The sequence below is a fragment of the Fonsecaea multimorphosa genome, assembly GCF_000836435.1.
Source record: "Fonsecaea multimorphosa CBS 102226 unplaced genomic scaffold supercont1.4, whole genome shotgun sequence".
Lineage (NCBI taxonomy): Eukaryota > Fungi > Ascomycota > Eurotiomycetes > Chaetothyriales > Herpotrichiellaceae > Fonsecaea > Fonsecaea multimorphosa.
Genome location: NW_015971638.1, coordinates 142624 through 164470, shown reverse-complemented (window position 1 = coordinate 164470; position 21847 = coordinate 142624). Strand labels below are relative to the sequence as shown.

The following is a 21847-nucleotide window of genomic DNA, read 5'->3' as shown; positions in this document are numbered from 1 at the left end:
GAATCGGCGGGCGACAAAGTCACTTTACAGAGAAGCCCCCTTTCCTTTTTCATTAGCACATTATGTCCCGCGGGCCACTAGCTACCCTTTACCCAACCTTGTCAACTATGGCTCATCTGGACTCTGGAGTGTCTCGGGCCGGGCGATTGTCAGAACGGGGATAAGGGCTGCCGGCTTGGCCAATCAGATGCGTTTAGCCCGGGTAATGGTTCCACTTTTCTCCGGCCTGAAACTCGCCGGAACCTTGAAAGTCGAGGACGAAAACTGCCCTTACAGTGCCAATACCTGCGTTCGTGCAAATCCCACACCGAATGGCCAGGCCACCTTGACAACATCTCCGCCTTTTTTCCCTTGCGGCAACCTCATGGGGTCCCCATGGAGTAGAAAGCCTGAAATCGAAGAGGCGCGTATCGGCACTGGCACAAGTCCAGAGCATTTACCGGGAGCTTGTGGCAATATAAAAAAGGTCTGATATTCCCAAGGGCGGAATCAACTTGTCCACTCCGGTTCACTTGCTTTTAAGGACTTCTCCTATACTGTCACACCAGCTCACCCTTCTTTCGTCCCGCCTGTACAATATGGCGGAGGTATCCAAGGACTACTCTCAGAGGGACGCCACCATGATCGAAAAGGAAGCCCAAGTACACCTCGAAGTGCAAGGCGAAACCAACGGCCTGTCACGCGAGGACATGGAGTTCCTTGAGAACTTCACCCCGCGGCAGCAACGCAAGGCTCTCTTGAAGGTCGACCTACGTGTCGCCCCGCTTCTGGCCCTGTTCTACCTCTGCGCCTACATTGACCGTGCAAATATTGGTGAGTTGAACCTCTGAGCTTAGCAGTTGATTAAGCGGCTGATCACTTATGACAATAGGAAACGCTAAAATCGAGGGTCTGGTGAGCGATCTCAAATTGGACAACGTCCAATACAACTCCTGCCTCGCCATCTTCTTTGTACCGTATATCCTTCTTGGTGAGATCGCCTTAGGATCGACTGAAGACAACGCGTTTCTCTAACTTCTGAACAGAGGTCCCCAGTAACTATCTATTGGCCAAGTTCAAGAGACCTTCGGTTTACATGGGCCTCCTGATCACGGCCTGGGGCATAGTCATGACCCTGGCTGGAGTGGTACAGAATTTCCCGGGCTTGTTTGTGATTCGATTTCTACTGGGTGTTGCTGGTAAGCCGTCCTTCAGACCACTAAAGTCACATGCGTTCATCTGTGCTGACTGTTGAACAGAGGCCGGATTCTTCCCCGGTGCCTTGTACATCATTTCGACGTGGTACCTTCCCAACGAAACCCAGAGCCGCATCGCCATCTTCTACACGGCCAGTTCGCTATCGGGAGCGTTTTCAGGCCTATTGGCGGCGGCAATCGCGCAGATGGACGGCATCGCGGGGCTCGCAGGGTGGCGATGGATCTTCATCCTTGAGGGTATCGCCTCGGTCGGCGTGGCTATTATGAGTTTCTTGTTGATGCCAGACACCCCGGAGCTGTCGGGACGCTGGCTCAAGCCTGATGAGATCCGGTACCTGAACCTGCGACAGATGGCCGATCCGCAACGGCGCAAGGCAGCGGTCGCCGTGGCGGCACGCAGCCGCGGAAAGGACCGAAAAATCCTGAAGTCTGTGCTGCTCGACTGGCAACTCTACATCATGGCTCTGGTATTCTGGGGCAACGCCGTGAGCAACTACTCGCTCAAATTCACCATGCCTCAGATCATCAAGAACATGGGGTTTTCGTCGACCCACGCTCAACTGCTCACAGTTCCCCCGTACGTGGTCGGGGCCATCTCGTCGTACTCGCTCTCTTTGGTGGCCGACAAGATCAAGTGGAGATTGCCCTTCATCGTCGGCTGTTTGACCGTGATTGTCATCGCCAACGCCATCCTCTTCGCCAAGGCCCCCGACGTCGGCCACAACGTCGCGGTCATGTACTTTGCCGTCATCTTGGCCTGCGCCGGCCAGTACCCGATGAACCCAACCATGAGTACCTGGACACTGAACAACCTGGCGGGTCACACCAAGCGGGCTATGGGCATCGCCTACATGACCTGTATGGGCAACATCGGCGGCATCATCGGCTCCTACATCTTTATCGACTCCGAGAAGCCCCGGTACCCGACAGGCTTCGGGTGCAGCTTCGCCTTCGCTGCCGCGGGCATCGTGGCCGCGTTGTGTCTCGAGTGGCTCTATATCCGCGTCAACCGCCGTCGCTGCCAAACGCCAGAGCACGAGCTCAGGGAAAAGTACACCCAGGGAGAACTCGACGAGATGGGCGACCGCAGCCCGCTGTTCAGATACGTCTTGTAGTCGCGGTTCAGCCCACATAAGACGCTACATCGGATTCTGGTGCAACACGGCGATATTCGGCCGCTAAGGCGGTATAGAAGTCTGGCTCACTTCGAACAATCAAAGGCCGTAGGTTTTTCTCGGCACCAGATTCCGGAGCCAACGCGAGTTCCTTGATATAAGTACCTCACCTAGTTAATTGTTGAGTTAGAACAAGGAGTATTCACCTTGGCACCTATATCTTTTCGCCGTCGCGGTGGTACCGCTCTCTAATACCTGGCAGAGATACTCCTTTAATCGGTCGACAGGTATCATGATAATGTGTACACATATTTGACAAAATTGTTTCCGGTCCGTCGTCATCAAGGTCGCACTAAAAGAGAACGACTTCCAGCTTATCTATTGGAGAACGGATAGATCCAAAAATCCACTAGATCTATAAAATAAAGTCCCCAGACTGTCTATACTTACTATACTATATATGGTATTCGTGGATCGCTGACCGAAAACCCGGCCCAAGTCCTATTACTCAATAGAGAGGCGGGAGGAAAGCGGTGCCTGATATTGATGACAGATGTGGAGTCAATAACTCATCTGATTCCTCGTCCTGCCTGCCAGTGCGTAATGGATCGGGTCTTCAACCGCAAAGTCGCCGATCGCTAAGCTCGTGGCTCCTCCACCGCTTCTCCCCCCCACCCTCCGTTGTTCCCACTCAATGCGTAACTGCGTATTATCGCTTGATAGGCACACGGAGTATCTTTCTACCATCTGATAAACACCGTGACCACCTTGACTCCTTCCTGGTTGACGCATTCCCTCTATAGTGTTACTGGGCCCTTCTTCCGCCAACCCTCCAGACTCATGCGGCTCTTATTATGAGAGCGCTCTGGCCCTTTCCATGCTCGCTCAGGTGGCCCGACCATCAAGGCATGCTGTAGCACGACTATTCGATAGCCGCTGCTTCCTTCTGTTGGTACGGGTACCTCGATCTCAACCTCAACGGCAAGGCAGATTATGGCGACCCAAGTATTCCTGCTCGAGAGGCATTGCGACCTCGGCCACCCACTTCCGCCGCTATCTCATATCTGAAGGTCGTGCCACCACACCTTCAGCGACCAAGGCCTCCGCCGATTCGGCCTCGTCCTCGTCCTCTTCCGCTCATCCCACGCTCTCCTATCCCTTCTACCTCGAGACCGGTTACTCGATCTTCGCCAAACGACCCTCGCGCCCTTTCCCACCTCCTTTCGTCTCTCTGCCCTCGGGCTCCTTCTCAGACCCTCTCACGACCCACAACCCTTCCTCCATCCCGCGCGGCGCCCGCCGTCCGACCGTGAACGGAGAACTCGTCCGTGGCATCACAAACGGCGACGACGCGATCATCATCTCCGCGGCTCGGAACTTCGTCGCCGTCAATGATGGCGTGGGTGCGTGGGCGCAGAAGGAGAGGGGTCACGCGGCTCTCTGGAGTCGATTGATCGCGCACTTTTGGGATGTCGAGGTCGAGAAATCCCTCGCAGGGCCGGACGGGAAGAACTCGGTGGAACTGGGCAAGGTCGACCCGGTCCAGAATCTGCAGGATGCGTACGTCGCGACCAAGAAAGCCACCAAGGGACAGTTGAACAGGGATAATCGCGAAGACGAAGGCTACTCGGAGGCTGAAGACGGGGACCGCAAGCAAGAAGATGGTGACGAATCTTCCTCCTCAACACCCCAGGAAAGCAAGGAAACGAAGGATACGAAGGAGTCGACAAAAAACGACATTCTTGGAACGACAACGGCCTCCTCGGCGCTCCTCTACTACAAGCCGCCCTCTGGATCGCAGACCGAACCCACGCCAGTAATCTTCGCCACAACCCTAGGCGACTGCAAAATTCTCCTCATCCGCCCTTCAGCCCCGTCGTCCTCCGAGACGGAAAGCAAAGACGGTTCTGGGAGTGAGCGCATCTTCTACCGCTCCAAAGAACAATGGCACTGGTTCGACTGTCCCCGCCAACTGGGCACCAACTCTCCCGACACACCGCTCCAGAACGCCGTCTGCGACATCATCGACAACGTCCAGGTCGGCGACGTGGTCGCCGTCCTGAGCGACGGCGTCACCGACAACCTGTGGGAACACGAGATCTGCGACAACATCTGCGAGAGCATGGCCCGTTGGAACGGCGACCACTCTTCGCAAGCGGCGAACAACCACAGGGAGGAGCAGGAGCAGGAGCAAGAGGATCTCGAGGCCAAGAAGGACGGCATCATCTACGTCGCGCGACGGCTGATGAATGCCGCAAGGGAGATCGCCATGGATCCCAACGCCGAGTCCCCCTACATGGAGAGGGCGTTTGACGAGGGCATAGCCGCCGAGGGGGGCAAGTTGGACGATATTTCGGTTGTCATTGGCGTGGTGAGGAAGACCAAGAAGGAGTGAGGCACACTCTGCTTCTCACTTTCCGCGTCCGGTTCGAATGTGTCTTACCGGAGAAAAATGTAACGGTGAGGATGGATGGCCAGAACGCCCTCCACCCCCAAAAGAGGAAAGTTGAAAAATGCACGGATTTGAGAAATACTTTTCTCCCCTTGGGAAAACCGTGAGCGATGTGACATGGCACATCTCCTTATTTTGGTGGGCAACTGGACAAAACGTCAAGAGTACCATCCAGTGGCGAAAATACGGGCGAGCACGGAGTACAAAGGAGTCAATACAAAAGGGACATCACCTATCAAATATCTTGTGGATCTGAATTGCGAGTAAGGGGAATTGAGATCAAATGTTAGTTCCCAGCTTGAGGCCTCGCTCTCTGTGTGTGTCTCTCTATCTCTCCTTTTCGCTATCCACTATCATGGTTCTCTTCCTTGCTTTCTTTTTAGCTCGGCTCTGCTCCTACTCTTCCCTTCCCTCCTCTGTGTTGTCATCACTGCCGAGCGATCGTGATCTTCCTCCTCTCTCCTTTTCCTCTCCCGTTCGTGTCCACCCCTTCTTCTTCTTCATCTTCTTCCCCCGCCGAATCTATGTACCTATGTAGCTAGTCTAACAGCTTTTCGCCAGAAAGAGGCGGGGGAAAGAAAACACTAGCTGTCTACTATACCTAGCGGGTCAAGCATGCAGCTAGATAGATAGGCTAGGACTTGCGCTGTATCCGTGTCGACCCTCCTGGCGCCCATGCTATTCGAGGCTTTCCTTTCCTCATCCGTGCTCGCGTTTGTACTCGTCTTCAGCTCGTCCCTGCGAGTCGTGAAAATCCCTTGCCAAATGGTGTCCTCACTTGGCCAAGTCAGGAGTACTGTCTAGAGATGTACGCTTGGTTCAGGTTGACTCATGTTGTATCGAATTGCATTGTTTTCGTATCAAGAGCAAAGAAATCTGGTATCAGTTGTAGATGTGATTCCTTCCCGCCAGTCAAAGCCGCCTCGACAGGAATTACGCCCAAAGATGCTCGAAAAATGACATCAATTCAATCCGTTGTTCTGCACAGGCTGACGCAGTAGATCTCTCATCGAAAAGGGTCCCGTCCTGTCGGTCAGCCGCTGAACTTGAACCTTGCCGCTTCCAACCTGCCCAATCCTTCACGCGGCGCCACATTCCGGCGCCGGTATGAATTCGTAAAGTCTTGAAGCAACACACGCACCTTTCGTGCCTCGTTCTGCTGCAGCTTGTCGCTAATGCCTTTCATCAGCTTGTTCGCTTCGGCCGGTTTCAGCGTGCCCGCAGGCAGAGCCTGTAAAGTTCCTTGAACCCATTGGGCCGCCGCTTGAGGTGCCAGGTTGAACAAAGACAGGAGAATACCAGAGGCATCTGGAAAGCAATCCTCGGGGAAGCTAAACATCATGCCAGTCAAGACGCGGTGCACAAGTTCCTGTCCAGTAGAATGCAATACTTGTCTCACTGCTGCTTGAACCTCTGGTGGGTTTCCGGCTGTTGGTTCACCGTTAGGCCCGTTGAAATTGGAGATTGGCGGCTGCTCAAACCCAAAATCAAGGAAGTCTCTCAAAAAGTGCAATGTGGCTTGGACTGGCTCCAACGATTGCAGCGTCAGGGCCGTTAACGATGCATTGACCATCGGGAGAGCAAGATTCGAAGTAAGTGTCTTCTGAGGATAGAACCGAACAGCATCAGAGGCCAGGCGGAAAAAGTCCTCGATAACATCGGGAAGCTCGACAGGTTGCAGTTCGGCGAGAATCCTGAAGAAGACTGTGGCTTGCTGGGCAAAGAATTGATAGACGTTGTCGCTTGTGGCTTCGTCGACGAACTCCGCTCCGTACGAGAACTCTCGAATGACTGCGTCGGTTGCCCACAGGAAACAGCCCTGTCGCGATGCTTCGAAGCCTTCAGCGATACTGGTCGCAAGTGTGGGCAGTAATGGGGCCGTGGCGGTCCGATAAGATATTACCATGGACCTCCAGCACTTACACACCCTCTCCAGTATCGGCATGGAACGTGTGAAGTGCTTCGCAATTTGTGAAAGAGCCGGGAGTACTTCTTGGCAATATTTGACTGCTGGGTTCTCTTCAGACGGCGAAACATATGGCTGTACCCATTCGAAATAGACCGTCATAAGCCCTAAATAGTCAGCAACAGTCTTCTCGGCATTCTCATCGTTTGCCTGTGCGGCAAGGGCAACCACCCTCCTCATGACTGGGTCACAGAACATCTTCATCGTCTCATAAACTTTCCCAACTGGTTGCGCCGCAACAACCGCCGCAACTCCTTCAGTTACCTCTTCCTGGCTCGTCGATTTGAGCTTGTCAATGACGCTTTCATAGAAGTTGTGAAGCTGTGGGACGTGGTCGCTCAGCAAGCTGTTGCAGTCCGTCCCCAAGAACTTGAAGGCCAGCGCTGCTGCCTGCACAACCTCCTGGGAGCTGTGACTGAATCCAGAGATGACATAATTCAGCTGTGCCTCTAGAGTTTCCGGATGTTGAGAGGTCCATTCAGTGTAGCGAGCCAAGGCCATAATGGCTTGAAACTTCAGCTTCTCATGATCTGGTACCGTGGTAAGCAGAGGAATGACTTGTGGAAGTACAGTATCTTCCTCTGGGCTGACCATTCGGCCCATTGCCCTGAGGCTGAAAAGTGGCGCTTCAAGCTCCTGCCAATGTGGTACGGTTGTGCCCGACACCTGCGAGGCATATTTTTGACCCCAACTCTGTATCAGAGCGAAGGATTTCGTCAGACACGGCGTGACTCCAATGACTTCACAGCAGTCCTTGAGGACGTCGCCCATGTTATGTCGGAAACTGCGGAATTTGTCCTCTGCCTCTCGATCTCCATCGAAAAGGTCCTTCTCATTACCGTTCTCTGGCGTCGGGAATTCGAGGTGTTTGATCATGACATCCACGAGCTTCGAGTAGAGGTCCGCAAGGGCGGCTCGAGCAGGCATATATTTTTCGAGAGTTAGGGACTGCTTGAGTTCGTACCAGAAAATAAATGTGACCGAAATGGCTTCTCGGTCTTTGTCGCGTACGCAACATTCGAGAACACATTCGACAAGCTCACGGAAATCTTCCGGCATACGTGCAATTAGTACAACCCAAGCCTCGCCGGCCTCTGCAAAAAGTCTCGTGATGCCTTTCATGAGATCGTTATCTTCCGTGGAAGCAGCTTCTGCAATAATGGGCCTCAACTTGATGATTCGGGGATAAAGTATTCGAATCACGCTTTGTGATTCGTCAACGTCGCGGGTATCCCTGAACATGGTGCAAAGGCAATCCACAGCTGCTTCGAAGGAATCGCTGTCTTGCAGAGCGTCAATGATTTCATTGAGGAGAGGCGAGTTCACAACGTCGATTGTGGGGATCTCTCGAAGCCATGATGCGATGCAAGAATACAGGTGGGGATTGTGCGCAGCTTGAGCTAGAAAACAAAAAGATGTCAGCGGTTCCAGTTGCGCACGAGGACGGATCCTTACTTGATGACTGTGCGTAGGAGACCAAAAGATTCAAGACCTGAGCGGAGTTGTCCTCTAGGAGTTCCTTGGTCCGATCGGCAAGTTCCTCTTCCTATATTGCAAAATGCTGGATTAGACTGTGATCGGTTCCCAGGGTGGTGTTGCGGCAAGGTCGAGCATCAAATGCTGCGTGGTCGAACATACTGAAAGGTTGATCTTGCGGCCTTCTGTGACTTCTTCTGGTAGGATGCGCAGGAAATCGAGCAGACAGTCTCCGCCGTCACTACTGCTGCCAACAGCTGATCCCACTGTTCTCAAGACGTCTTTCCACGTTGTCAACTGTATTGCCAGGATTGCCAGGCATACGCATAATTGCGTCCGAACGGGTCGAGGACCCGAGATGTAGAGTTGAAGCAGAGAAAGGAGCGAGTCTCGGAGAGGAGTGAGGGCATCGGCTGGCAGCTGATGAAGGTCATAGGTAATCTGGGAGGGTCAGCGTTGGACTTGCTAGACGGACTGATAGCACAGACTTTCCCCTTCAAAGTCGTCGCAGCAAATAGTCTGGCTTCTGCTGGGGCGGACGAGTCTTGTAATATTGCATGTGTTGTGTTCCATGCTTCCAGCTGTTGCCACATGAGTTCTAGTGATCAGGTATCTGTGGGAGCCGCACAGACCGATTTTTGAAACTTTTCAAGGTATTCATGTGCACTGGTTTTCTCTTCTTTGCCGGCATTGCTCTGCATGGTGGCCAGAGCCGAAATGACTGGCGCATAGCCGCTCGAAGCGTTTGCCTTATCCGCCATGGTGGTTGAGGTCGATGAGTGCGATGATAGTGAGGGGCAGCTTACAGGCGTTTCGGCCGAGCAACGAAGGGGACGGTGTGGTTGTTGTCATCCGGTGACAAAATGAAGAAAGGATGGACGCAGAAGTAATGGAATCAGAAGATAGGCGCCGTTGCAAAGTGTTTGTGGAAGGAGAGACAATGGTTGTACCTCGTAAACGTGCAGAGATCAGATGTTTGGGAAATGACCTCAATTTCTGATTAGGTTGCGGGCAGCCTCGTCTCCCAGCCTCAGCCTTGCTCCGCATTTTTGATTTTCTGTCCTGCGCCAAAACTTCTTTCTCCAGATCACGCAAGCTCTTCCACCAGCATACTTGACAATTGCAAGCCCTTGACATCGAGAGCGTCAGAACTTGATGAGTGACCTCTCCGTCCGAACAAATCCAGCGCAAATTTTACCCTTGCGGCGCAAATTGTGCCCACAATGACTGGACGCGGCGGCGGTGGTGCCCGCAAAACTCTTCTTGCGCCCATTCATTTTATTTTCAGCCTGTTGCAAAAGCGCTCTACAGTCTCCATCTGGCTCTACGAGAATTTGCGCACGCGTATCGAGGGAAAAATCAGGGTGCGCACCTCGATTGGACTTGGGTGGTTGTGCGACTGACCGCGGAATAGGGCTTCGATGAATTTATGAACTTGGTAATCGATGATGCGGTCGAGGTACAACTAGCTACGAGAGATACCCCTGAGAAGAGAAGGCAGCTTGGTATGATCTAGCTTAAGCTTCACGGGCACGGACGACAGCTGATGATTTTCAGGACAAATCCTATTGAAAGGCGATAATGTCTCGTTGATCCAGTCTCTCGACTAGAATGGACATCCCTTTGTCTTATTTGAATCATCGCGCACCAAGCGCCGTATCTATCAGGCACCAGCTCGGGCGGAAACCAAGTTGTGCTAGAGCAACGATGCCATTCAAGGCATCACTCTACATCAGCAACCACTATTTGATTGACTGTCCAGTCATGCTCGTCTGCAGGGATCGTCTCGCCTGGAGGCAGAACTTGTTGGCGAAGGGCAATCCCTACTACAAGAGGGGGCTTAGTTGCAATGCGGCTGGAAAGATATCGGAGGTTGGCCACTTACCCAAGAGTGGCATTGGCCGTCCACTTTGGCTCCCACTGAGAATGTCTTTATATCTGGAGAGATAGCGGTCATAGAAGCCTTTGCCATGGCCAAGGCGACGGTGAGACTGATCGAAAGCTACCGCCGGCATGAACACTAGATCCAGACCTGGAGGGTCTTGTTGGTCTCCCGAAGAGTGATTTAAGATGCCATATCCACCAAGAGCATTTCTTCTCCTTTCGACCGAATCTTTGGAGAGTGACGGAATGCCCCAAGCATCAGGGCTTAACGAAAGAAAATCGTTCTTGTCTTGTAACTGCAGCATGTCCATTACCTTTGTCTTTGGGGTCTCCCCTGCATGCAGGTAAGGTACAAAAACCGACTTCCCACTGTCGAGTGCATGTAGAACAATATCTCGAGTCGAAGCTTCCCTGCCAGGCATCGACAGGAATATGCCCACTGCCTTCGCATTTTGATAAGCCGGCAAGCGCAGCACGTGCTCGGTGATGATGGCCGCTTTCACCATCAGCTAAAGGTTGATATCGACAGTGCGACACTTCCTACATTGTCTTTCGATCTGACTTGAGTCAAGCTTCTTCAGCTCCTCTCCGACTCTCTTTCGCAATGCTGCCTTCTGATCCATCAGAGCCATGGTTGTCATCGCCCGTCTAGCTTGAAGCGACGACCAAGAGTTCATCGAGCGACGACCCCAGAGTAATTGCTGCATGAGCGCATCATGGGCTTCTAGACTGAGTTCGTGACCAGCGCTTCGTAGCCCTTCAGCAAAGACAACACGATGGTCAAAGTCTCAATGCTGTGTGATTTGCAGGCCGAATAGCTGTCATGAAGAGAAGTGCATCGGAAAAGACACTATTTTTGAAACATTGGTTCTGACAAACCGCAGTGCCGCACCAGCCTCAAAACAAGCTCCAGTCCGCGTGCAAATCCGCAGCCCGAGACCCCTGCACATGCGCCTCAGCCTCCGCGTCAACATCTTCAAGGCGAGCAGACACCGCAGCCTCAAGGGTGAGAATTCTAGATTGGAGTCAGACAGGTTCTATCAACAACCAACGACTGCAGACGTCCGTCCTATCTTTCTCTTTCTTTCGTACCTCTCGACGGAACACACGACTACCCCTTCTCGTCCTACCTCGATATCCTCGACGCTCTCACACGATCCCTATAAAACAATGCCACAATGATCACCTCGATACAGACTGTCGTTACTCTTTCGCTTGGCCTGGCGGGCCTTGTCAGAGCGCAGTATGATCCAGCGCTGGTGGGCACATGGACGACAAAGTCCAAAAAGGTTGTCACTGGTCCTGTAAGTGTGGCCTCCATGTTCAATGCGTGTCGCTGTACCTCTTTGTGGTTCAAATCTCTGACCTGTGCCTCTCTCAGGGCTTCTATGATCCTGTCGCCGACAAATTAATCGAACCGGACCTAGCGGGCATTTCCTACTCCTTCACGAGCGATGGGTATTATGAAGAGGCATACTATCGGGCAATCTCAAATCGTATGCTTGGGCCCCCTGTTATCCATTACATTGGAAGATCCTTCGCCCGGGGATGTCACGACTCTATTCCTGGTGCAAAAGCAAGCAAAAGACAAATAAATACTGACAACACCTCTTCTAGCAACGACTCCCCAGTGCCCATCCTCCATAATGCAATGGCAGCACGGCACTTACTCCTTGCCCGGAAACGGCTCCATCGTTCTCACACCCTTTGGCGTTGACGGTCGCCAACTCACGTCCGCCCCCTGTTCCTACGACAACGCCATCTACATCCGCTACGAGCAGCCCGAGTTCTTCAAGTCCTATCAAGTCTCTACTGACGCCTTCCACAACGTACCCAAGTTGAATCTCTACCAGTTTGATGGGAGCCCCATGCAGCCCATGTATTTGATGTACAGCCCGCCCCAGATGCTCCCGACGCAGACACTCAATCCGACCAGTGCGCCCAGCGCGACGGGGAAATCGAGGGTCAAGCGCACGGATGGAGGAGACGGCGAGCAAGAAGTACTCCAGCCTCTGAACCGAGACTCACACATCATCAAGCAACAACCCAGCGAGTTCTACAATGCCGATAGATGGTGGTGGGCAGGAGTTGGACTGACGGCGCTTGGGACGGTGATGTACATGCTACCAACCTCAGCATAGAGGACCCTTCTCTAGGAGGAAACGGAAAAGTGCTCAGAGAAGGTCCGTGTCTGTTGTTGAGGGGATTTTCGGTGCGTGTGGCATTCAGGAATGGTGTTCAGTATATGCTTTTCAAGCAAGGATTGTGAAATAAGGCAAGCATGTCGGACAGGCGCTGGGAGGAGTCTTGTGTGTGATAATTCTGCCTCGAAAAGAAAAAGCCATGGGTATAGTGATTATGAGGGTGTAGTGGGGTTCCGGCTGGGGAGAAACAGGACGGCTTAGATCAAATGATTTTAAAGATGAAATCCTCGAAGGTGCTGTCAGATATAGACTGGAGCGAAAGTCTGCAATATGGAAGAGCTAACAGCTGGCGAAGCGCTGTTTCCAGACCTTTCGAAGCTGCTGTTCAGACATCATATTTCCCAAGTTCTTCTGATCAATATAGCGGCACGTTCGCCTCTTCTGCTATCCTCTCAAGTCATTTGTTGACGTCTCCCTGGTATACAGGCTCTGGTGTAGATAAACCATGTTTGCTCAGACCAACGGGAAAGGGAAACCAATGCCTTCAGCGTGTTCGAGCATCACACCGGGTTTGTTTTGACAACTTCGTCTTTATCGAGGGTTCGACATGATGCAGCCCATTGACTTTTTCCTGTACATAATATATGGAGTGAAGCACAACTCAGAAATATTGTAGGTTCACAAGGGGAGTATGTGTGTGTGACGAGGAAAACATCAATTCAAACTCCCTCCAACGATCCACCCGATTCCGCAGGTCCCCTGTTTCTTTTTCGATATTGCAGAGCAATGTTCGAGCTCCATGTAGCCCGTCCATCCTCCTTTTCGGGAAAAATCAACGGGACAATTTGCGAGGTGCATCGGATGGGAGTTTGATCTCTGCATTTCGCCCGTCAACTTTTCTCAGTCGAAGGGCGTCGACGTCGACGCCTTTCAATGTGCGGACCTAGAAAGTTCGCAGAAAACATTAGATTACTCTCTAAACCAGAACGTGGTTGGAACAAAAAAGTAAGATTTTTGGCGACCAAAAAGTCACTTACATTCAACGCCCGGTTGTCGGCGAAAAAGTTTGGATCCGTGCTCTTCCCGCCAATGCTGGTCCCGCAGGTCGAGCAGAAAGAATGGGCAATTTTCTCTTTGCCAAAGGTGTAAGTGGTCAGTTCGTCAAAACCGCTGAGCCAGGTGATGTTGGATTCCAGGGGGTAGACCATGAGATATCCGTTGATGGCACAAATAGAGCCTGCCCGCACGCGTAAGCCCAACTCACTCTTGCTGGGTAGGAGACGCCTTTTGAAGCCGAGCCTGCAGGGCTTGGATTGGAGTCGGGCAAATTCTGAGAACTCACAATTGCAGCTGGTCACTGGGCCATCCTCAACAGGAGGTGAGAGCTTCATGGTGAATCTAGCATCGGTCAACATGCCGGTGTCTCTGCTATGAATGGCATTTTCGCTGCAAACCTGACTCTTCCACAGTGGCAAGATCCTTCATAGGACTTGGATTTTGGCTTCACAGTCGGGCTGGTCGGACTATTGATGACATCGTCGGACATTTTGGCTTGATAGTTCGCAAGTTCAAGCTTGTGTTGCTTGGGCAAGGTTAGCCGGCTGGAGAAAGTAGTCTCAAGACTGTCCTCGACACCAATATTCGAGGCTGCATACTATACTGCATCAATTGCCCAGACCGACTCACCTAGGGTCTCCTGTCGCGTGCTTTTAATATCGATACCCTTTTCGGTCACCGGTGTTTGGACGACGTGCAGGACGGGCAACGGACAAAATTTAGTCCGAGGGCACGGATAGCCTGACAAGTCTGCCGACTACACGTGCAAGATCGGACCGTGGATCTTTGATAGATGCCGACGAGAGACGCCCACTCAGAACACGGGAAAATCTGCAAGAGGTGAAGTAGATCTTATCGCAGACGTCGATAGAGGAGCGGCTGGGGAACTGGGCAACGCACACCTGGACGAAAAGAGTGTGAATGGTTGAAACAAGTTGCATTAGCATCTTCATTTCCCCCATGCCATGATTGGAGGAGAAGAGAGTGGAGTACCTCGTACTCAAGTCGAGCAAAGGAGGGGAATGAAACTGGCCGAGACACCACCCACGCCTTCTTTGGGACCTCTCTTCAAGCAAGGGTCTGGAAAAGGTTGAGTGATTCCCACCGACTAAGCAACGACAGCCGACAGGTTGCATGAAGCAAGCTTGTCCTGGCGTGGTCTGCCACCATGGCTATGCTATCTGTCTGGTCCTTTCGTCTGATCCACGTTGCAGATTGCTCGTTGTTTATGGGACCCGGCACCGGTGCCGTCTTCTCCATGATGACGCAGCCTGATCCTTGTCTGGACCGCAGAGCTGATGAACAGTGGATCCAACACGGGTGAATATCTGGGGGTTGTACTCGTGCCCCGCGGTCTCGTGAGACAGCGCTCGGCTGTTGACGGCCTATCTACGGAACAGTCACATGCCGGCTGGTGGAGGATGATTGAGCTCGACGGAGAGGGAGAAGAGTAGACTTGTCGGCCAAGTACATAGAGCGAGACGGGGGTTGATGATATATCTCGTTCGATCGACAAATGGCGTGGCGAGATTACTATACCTGACTGATCGAGTTCAACATTTATTAGTGTTGGGCGACTTCTGCGCGCGTGCCATGCAATGCTGGAACATTGGCAAGACCACATCGTCCATTAGTCTCCCGTGAGTAAGCGAAGCCCCCGTAGTAACCCCCATGGAGTCTGCTGCTTAAATGCCTAGGCGTAACGCACCGTGCCTCGTAAAAGCTGGGGAACAGCAAGCCTCCCAAACTGCTAGAATTTTACCATGCGTTATGCTCGGATCAAGCCGACAGGGTGCCAGTTACACGAGATGGTGGTGCGTGGCACAAGGCATGCGCGATGATGTGATTCGGCCCGGGGCTCCTTCTGGTGAGAAATCCAGCAAACAAGGTGCGGAGAATGAGTGGGAGGACTTTGGTAAGAGTCCCAAGGTGGTTGGTTCTCTCGTTGACCACTTCTCGAGAGGCGAGTTAGCGTCGACACCTTGTGGCCGCCAGAGAGTCAAGGGAGGAGCGGAAAGCGTGGGGAATGTCAAGCATCAGGCAGCCTCCCCAATTTGCAGACGGTGAAGGACAGATGATCACTCAATGTGTCGCAGAGGACGGCTTTTTATGAATCCTGTCCCTTGAACAGGAAGGTTTGCTTCGGTCACTAAAGAGCGCGCCGAACGGGAGCGGAGGGATCCCTGATGCAGGGTGGGATGCTGGCCGCGGTGACTTCGGTGACTGCCCACGATGACTGAGACGGGCTTTTCGCTTTGCAACGGAGTTGGCACGGAGGGCTATCGATGGATAATTTTCTACTCGATACATCTTACGTTAACGAATTCGAAAACACAATACTTGGGGAAGAGCAAGCCTGCTTCGTGACCAGGCTTATCCCCAAATGGCCCCCTTCCCTCGACAGAGAAGAAACCGGGCGTAAGCTCTTTCTGACTTGGGTATGCCGCTTTGTCGAGAACGCTGATCTGCAGGAGGCGTTCTAGGATTTAGTTCAAGGACGAAAATAAAGAACCGAGAAGGGAAAACGCAGTGGTTTACCTACCATGTAGGTACTAGGTAGGCAGAGCACAAAGAACGGCTTGGGCGTATTCGAGGCCAGGTTTGGTGCCCAGGGCCCCCGTCAGATGCCCCCGGGGCCGCCAATGGAGGCCGCAGATGCCCAACTGCTTGTCTGGGCCGCCGCCCGCTGCCCGCAAGCCTCTACCCGTTCCGAGTACGTAGTCGAGTGATGGCCCGCCAGTCCCCGCCCACATCACAGCCTAGTGCAGCCTAGCGCCATCGCCCTCGCCCTCGCACCACTCACCCACCACTCACCACCCTCCAAAAATTCCCTCTGACTGTCTCTCTCGTCAGCCAGTCACTGTCAGTGCGCACGAACCACTAACCACTCACCACTCACCTGCACTCACCACCCAATTCCCCCTCCTCCTCACTTTTCACGGCAAAACCTCCATCTCATCGTAATTTATTCCTCTCCACGCCGCACATCCACACGCATCCCGCGTCCTCTGCATCACCCCCCAACCTCCATCCCCCGTCCTCGTGCCTCTGACTGGCTTCTGCACTCCGCTCTGCACAACGGGGCTTGTCATTGCCTGATCCATATCTAGCCTAGACACTCCGCCATGCCAGTGTCGACGGGACTACTCGTCCACGACCAGCGACAGGCATAACTGCAACCTAGACCCCGTCAATTGCCCCAGTACCGCCTCCTTACAGAAGCAACGAAGATCCCGCTGCATTCGAAGACCCTTCTCCGTACTGCTCTCCAGACTCCAGGCTCTGTCTGGACGCCCACGCAGCATCAGACCCCAGGCCTTGTTCTCGGCTGTCCACTTTTCCTCGCCACAGGCCATGAGGAGCAGCAAAAGCAATACGTCCTCCGCTCATTTCTCACGAGCCTTACCCCCCGAGGTCACCTGAACCACGTTCATTCTGCGCGACCCGGTACCTGCATTCGAAGGAAAACTCGCTCGTGCCATTTTCTGCATCCCACAACCTGTTGCGATTCTTTCTCCCACAAACGCCATCTAGTTCATCTTAGTCTGCGCAGAGACCTCCTTTGACTGTCTACCGAAGTCCTGGGTTGAGACCGAAGGGGAAATACACAAGCACGGGCACTTCAGAAAGGGCGCAACCACTCTAGGCAAGTTTACAACGGGCAAGACAGGCACTCTGCGCCAACTCAGCCATACCTCCACACCCCACAGACTGCATCGCAGCGACAGCCTAGTGGTAAGAATCAGGACACTGTCTGAATCCTCTCGTCGACTTCCATTGTGAGCCTTGGCTGTGCGGATCATTGGCATTTCGATCATGCTGCATATCCCGTGATATCACTTGCCTGCATCGCCGCCTGGATCAGTGTCAGGCTTTCAGGCCTGTTGTGACAACTGCCCGTCACGCACCATGGCCGAGCTAGACCCTGTCGAACAAAACGAGCAGGATTCCCTTGCCCAGAACGGCTCATCCGACGATGTCAAGGTCGCTGATGGTGGCGCAGAAAATGTCGGCGGACCACCGCCGAAAAAGAGGAGGAGAGTTGCAAAGCCGAATCCAGACAAGAAATTCGAGTGTAAACACGAAGGGTGCGGTAAAAGCTACTCTCGTGCTGAGCATCTCTATAGGCACCAGCTAAACCGTAAGTCATTCTTGCCAGGTCCTTCTAACCCCTCTAATTCTCCGTCGAAGATACTCCGAAGACCATCTATCGTTGCGATTACCCCGACTGCAGTAGGTATTTTGTGCGACAAGATCTTTGCATTCGACATCGGGAACGACATACAACACATGGCTCCCAACTCCACAAGCGGGATGCTTTCGCACAATCCACCTCGAGTAATCAAATCGTACCTGCAATGGCGTCACAGCACCACCTCGGCCAACCTCAAGTCTATCCAATGTCTGCCCCTAACGTCAAGAGTACTCAGGAAGGTCAGCAATTCGGCCCGCCACAGGGACAGTCTATCGATGGTCACCACTATGCACAGCAGTCCCACATTGCGAACAACATTGTCTCTCCTTCGACAGCGTCCATTGAACCAAGATTCCATCCTCCCACGCCCCAGACCGCCGTCGCTAGACCGGAACCCCCTTTACATCGCACCGGCAGCCTTAGTAGTAACCCAATGAGCCCTCCACAGAAACAGGAGACTTGGTCTTCGGTTGTCCGAAGACAAAGTCTCAACAATGCGGATCAGAGAAGGGACCAGGGATCTTATGCCCAGATGCAAACAAGGGACAGGAGCTCAGGGCAGAATGTCCCGCCATCACCGGTTCGGCAATATTCCGGAACGTCTGGACCTCCCCTCCAACCGGTACGATCACACTCTGACAGTGCCATGGACAGAAGTGTTTTGAACAACGGCTATATGCAGTCTGTTGACATGACTTCCGCTGCTGCGTACTCGTCGGCAGGCTATCCGTCTGCCGGCGTGTCGCGAACGGCAGACGCAGCGTTTGCCGCGGCGGTCTCGCATGGGTTGACGCGGAATGATACCTACCCATACTCCCTGATTAGCACTAGCATGTCGAACATAGATATCAGTACGGGTTTCGGGTTCCCAGTCTTCGGCGGCGACGAGTTTACTCAGACGCCGTTCAATGTGGCCGATGATTTTACGCAGTGGCTCTTTAACGATGCCCAGTCTGGCTCCAATGGTTTCTCGCCCCCCAACTACGTCCCCGGTTACAGTGGCCACGATCAGCAGCAAGCTCAGGGTCCGTATTTCTCCCAAAGCCCTTCGTCATCTGGCAATAACTACTCCACAGGCGCTGGCTTGCAACATCCTATGAGTGTTACCAGCATTCTGGATTCAACAGCCACCAGCCAATATATCATGTCTGAATCCAAACGTCACGAGCTCCTCGATCTGATGCAGACTCAGTTTGTTGAACGTCCGCACGATGCGGTGAAAAAACGAAAGGACTCGGTGTTCGAAGGTGACCTTGACAATGACGGTCACATCTTGAGTTTGCGAATGATGCATACCTACATTGGATCATATTGGTATCATCAACATGCGCAGCTGCCAATCCTACACAAGCCTACTTTTTCTGCTGATCGGACCCACAACCTCCTGTTACTTATGGTTATTGCCATTGGAGCTGCGACATTGGATAAAGCTTACGGCACGACTTTGACCGATTCTGCAGCTGAATTTGCCAATTTTGTTGTTTGGCACCTCCGCTGGGAGATTGTCCGCGATGTTGACTTCAGACCTCCCGCAAAGCTATGGGTCTTCCAGACCCTTCTACTGATTGAAGTGTACGAGAAAATGTATGCGACTCGGGCGTTGCACGAAAGAGCGCACATTCACCACGACTCTACTCTTACTCTCATGCGCCGTGGCAGCTCCCTCCTGGGTCGTTCAGCATCTGACTCCCCACCAAGTCTACGAGGAGAGCAGGACAATGGCAGGATCTCTGTCCCATTCACAGGAGCAGAAGCCTCAAAATCCGAAGATTCCTGGCATCGATGGATCACTACCGAAGCAACGCGTCGTGCAGCCTTTGGAGCATTTGTGCTTGATTCCATCCATGCAACTATGTTCGGTCATGCTGCAAAGATGGTTGCACATGAGATGCGGTTACCCTTGCCATGTGATGAAGGACTCTGGTCGGCTGTCTCCCCCTCCGAGGCTGCACGAGTTCAATCCTCGTTGCAGACCAACGGCATCAAGCCAATCATGTTTCTGGACGGTCTGAAGAGAACCCTGAATGGCCAGAGAGTACGGACAAATTCCTTTGGCCGTACTATCATCATGGCCGGTCTACTATCCGTCTCTTGGCACATGACTCAAAGGGATTTGCAGATCTCTTCCCTCGGACCACGAACCGCAAACTCCTTCGGAGGCCCGGACAAGTGGAAAGGGGTCCTATTGCGCGCATTCGACAACTGGAAGCGAGATTTTGACGAAGCTTTGGCAGAAGCCACACCAGCGCCGTCCTCCCCATTGCGGACCCCAGTTGCCCCTCCCCACCCAATCTTACGCCCGGTTGATGATGAAAATATCTTCGAGTCAAGGACAGTGCTGCATCATCTTGCACATATTGCCGCTCATGTCGATGTTGTCGATTGCCAAGTCTTTGCTGGCGCGAACAGACTCCTCGGACGCTCAATAACCCCAAAGGATTACAGTGTGGTACGCGAGAAGATCGAACGCTGGGCTACAAAGGCTTCGGCAAGAGATGCAGCGTTTTATGCCCTCAAATTTATCGTTCAGGTCCTCATCCCACCGGATGGTGATGGGCTGGATGGGATTAGTGGTCGCTTGTATGGTCACGCTAGCCCAATCCTTCCTCAAGCATTCGAGCACAACCAATACATTGCTCGCGACGATTTCCTATTGAATCGGCCCTGGGTGCTGTACATATCAGCACTGGTCGTCTGGTGCTACGGTTTCGCGCTGGAGGGCCCAATCAAGCCTCCCCCCACCGAAGCAGAATTCGAAACATATGAGCAGAAGGAGCGGGACATGCGGCACTACCTCGAGACAGTCGCCGGAGTCCGAGCACCTGACGATCTTGAAAACGTGAAAGGCAAGAACCGATGCCTCGGATTGCTCATGATGCTGAAGGAGTCCTTCGAGAGCACACGATGGGAGCTCACCCATGAAGCCGCGGGTTTACTGGGCAATGCCTGTTCCAAACTCAGAGGCATTGACGAAGACAAAATTGTGGGTCCCGGCAGTCTGGCGAGAGACGATCCCAATTTGACACCGAACGGCTTTTTCTACGGAAACTCCAACGGCCACGCTCACTCTAGCCTTCACCGTGAAAACAGTCGAGAGCATGTGACTGTCGCCAACGCGGCTAAGATCTAGGCTGCGGAGATGACGAAATTAGGTGTGCACCAATTTCTTCAACTCGATTCCTGAGGCCGAACTCCGGTCGAGGCAGAAATAGTAAAATCCGAGCAAACAAGGCCCAAGCTGCGCGCGAAAGCAGCAATACACGCCACCTGACAGTCTTCCCTGCTGCACTGGATCAGTCGATCAGGAATCTTGCTTCTAAGGGAACAACAATCTTTCCAAGTGCTACTGTTGGATGCTTTTGTTTGCTATGAAGAATTTCAAAACATGTTCGATGAAATTTGCTTGTTAATTGAATTTTGTGTTTAAGCAGGCGGCTATCTGATACCCCATCTGTTGTGACTTTTGTCACGTCATGTTTATATCATTGTTCATGTTATGACTGTTGTCAATTTTATCGGCAAAGGCTACAGCATAAATCCCTCCCAACACATAACCGAAGGGTCGGCGAGATGGCATACGGCATTCGGAATGGGGCAACTCTTACCACTTGGGCAGCAACTCAAGGTTGGACTCATGCATACATATTTGCTTTTTCTGGTTCGGATCTGCATGGACACGGTGCACTGAAGTTGCTTTTGCATTCTGCAAGGGTATGCAGATGGCGGCCCTGAAACTGTGGAATCAGGCACTTGTTTCATGCAGAGTGACATTCCAATATGCGTACATACGATGCAAAGGCTGGGCTGGTCAAGAGGTGGCAAGTTGGAGCGATGGAGTGGTTCTTCTTCTACTTCCTACTCGGTCGTGATCACTGATTTGAGCTTGTTTTTCACGTGGGATGATATACCGGCAGCTGGAACGATCTCATCACGCGGCATTCTGTCTCTACCAGTCAAGCATTCTCAACGGCGGTTCGTCATCTCATTCGGTCGTGGTTGTCTGTCTTTACCGAACTGGGTTCGTTTATTGGCAATTTATTTGTTCGTTGCGGCACTGCACACGTGGAAACGGAGAATGCGACATCTGGCCGGGCACGACATCGAGAAGGATGGAACGGCATCTAACACGCCAATCTTCTCTCACGACACATTGCCAGCCCTTGAACTTATGTGCAGAATTGTTGGTTTTGCTCACTGTCATTATATAACGCATCTTACGGAGGGGTGGGAGGGGCCGGAAATGGGGACAAAAAATATGCTTTACGAGGGATGGCAGGGTGGACGGAACGGATGAGTGGATGAGTGGATGGATGGAAGGATGGATCCATGGATCCATGGATGAGAACCGATTCACAACTGGGTT

At 52.7% G+C, this 21847-nt stretch overlaps 8 protein-coding genes across 8 annotated transcripts; 5 read left to right on the top strand and 3 right to left on the bottom strand.

Moving 5' to 3' along the window:
* Positions 1-578: 578 nt before the first annotated feature.
* On the top strand, positions 579-2311 carry Z520_02689 (uncharacterized protein; the record flags this gene model as incomplete). The annotated part of the gene is made up of 4 exons (XM_016773202.1): positions 579-813; positions 872-970; positions 1026-1178; positions 1239-2311. The coding sequence occupies 4 exons, from the start codon at positions 579-581 to the stop codon at positions 2309-2311; spliced, it is 1560 nt and encodes a 519-aa protein (XP_016635259.1).
* An 877-nt stretch (positions 2312-3188) lies between these two features.
* Positions 3189-4706, top strand: Z520_02688 (uncharacterized protein; the record flags this gene model as incomplete). Its single annotated transcript, XM_016773201.1, has 1 exon — positions 3189-4706. One exon carries the CDS (start codon positions 3189-3191, stop codon positions 4704-4706), a length of 1518 nt encoding a protein of 505 aa, XP_016635258.1.
* Positions 4707-5796: 1090 nt separating this feature from the next.
* On the bottom strand, positions 5797-8966 carry Z520_02687 (uncharacterized protein; the record flags this gene model as incomplete). The annotated part of the gene is made up of 5 exons (XM_016773200.1): positions 5797-8129; positions 8185-8275; positions 8368-8646; positions 8694-8786; positions 8838-8966. The coding sequence occupies 5 exons, from the start codon at positions 8964-8966 to the stop codon at positions 5797-5799; spliced, it is 2925 nt and encodes a 974-aa protein (XP_016635257.1).
* Positions 8967-9428: 462 nt separating this feature from the next.
* Z520_02686 (uncharacterized protein) lies at positions 9429-9815 on the top strand (the record flags this gene model as incomplete). The annotated part of the gene is made up of 3 exons (XM_016773199.1): positions 9429-9569; positions 9620-9710; positions 9763-9815. The coding sequence occupies 3 exons, from the start codon at positions 9429-9431 to the stop codon at positions 9813-9815; spliced, it is 285 nt and encodes a 94-aa protein (XP_016635256.1).
* A 112-nt stretch (positions 9816-9927) lies between these two features.
* Positions 9928-10721, bottom strand: Z520_02685 (uncharacterized protein; the record flags this gene model as incomplete). The annotated part of the gene is made up of 3 exons (XM_016773198.1): positions 9928-10031; positions 10091-10585; positions 10634-10721. 3 exons carry the CDS (start codon positions 10719-10721, stop codon positions 9928-9930), a joined length of 687 nt encoding a protein of 228 aa, XP_016635255.1.
* Positions 10722-11267: 546 nt separating this feature from the next.
* Z520_02684 (uncharacterized protein) lies at positions 11268-12230 on the top strand (the record flags this gene model as incomplete). Its single annotated transcript, XM_016773197.1, has 3 exons — positions 11268-11393; positions 11471-11585; positions 11707-12230. The coding sequence occupies 3 exons, from the start codon at positions 11268-11270 to the stop codon at positions 12228-12230; spliced, it is 765 nt and encodes a 254-aa protein (XP_016635254.1).
* An 835-nt stretch (positions 12231-13065) lies between these two features.
* Positions 13066-13779, bottom strand: Z520_02683 (uncharacterized protein; the record flags this gene model as incomplete). The annotated part of the gene is made up of 4 exons (XM_016773196.1): positions 13066-13176; positions 13271-13470; positions 13576-13631; positions 13688-13779. 4 exons carry the CDS (start codon positions 13777-13779, stop codon positions 13066-13068), a joined length of 459 nt encoding a protein of 152 aa, XP_016635253.1.
* A 3419-nt stretch (positions 13780-17198) lies between these two features.
* On the top strand, positions 17199-20614 carry Z520_02682 (uncharacterized protein; the record flags this gene model as incomplete). Its single annotated transcript, XM_016773195.1, has 2 exons — positions 17199-17430; positions 17481-20614. The coding sequence occupies 2 exons, from the start codon at positions 17199-17201 to the stop codon at positions 20612-20614; spliced, it is 3366 nt and encodes a 1121-aa protein (XP_016635252.1).
* Positions 20615-21847: the final 1233 nt, after the last annotated feature.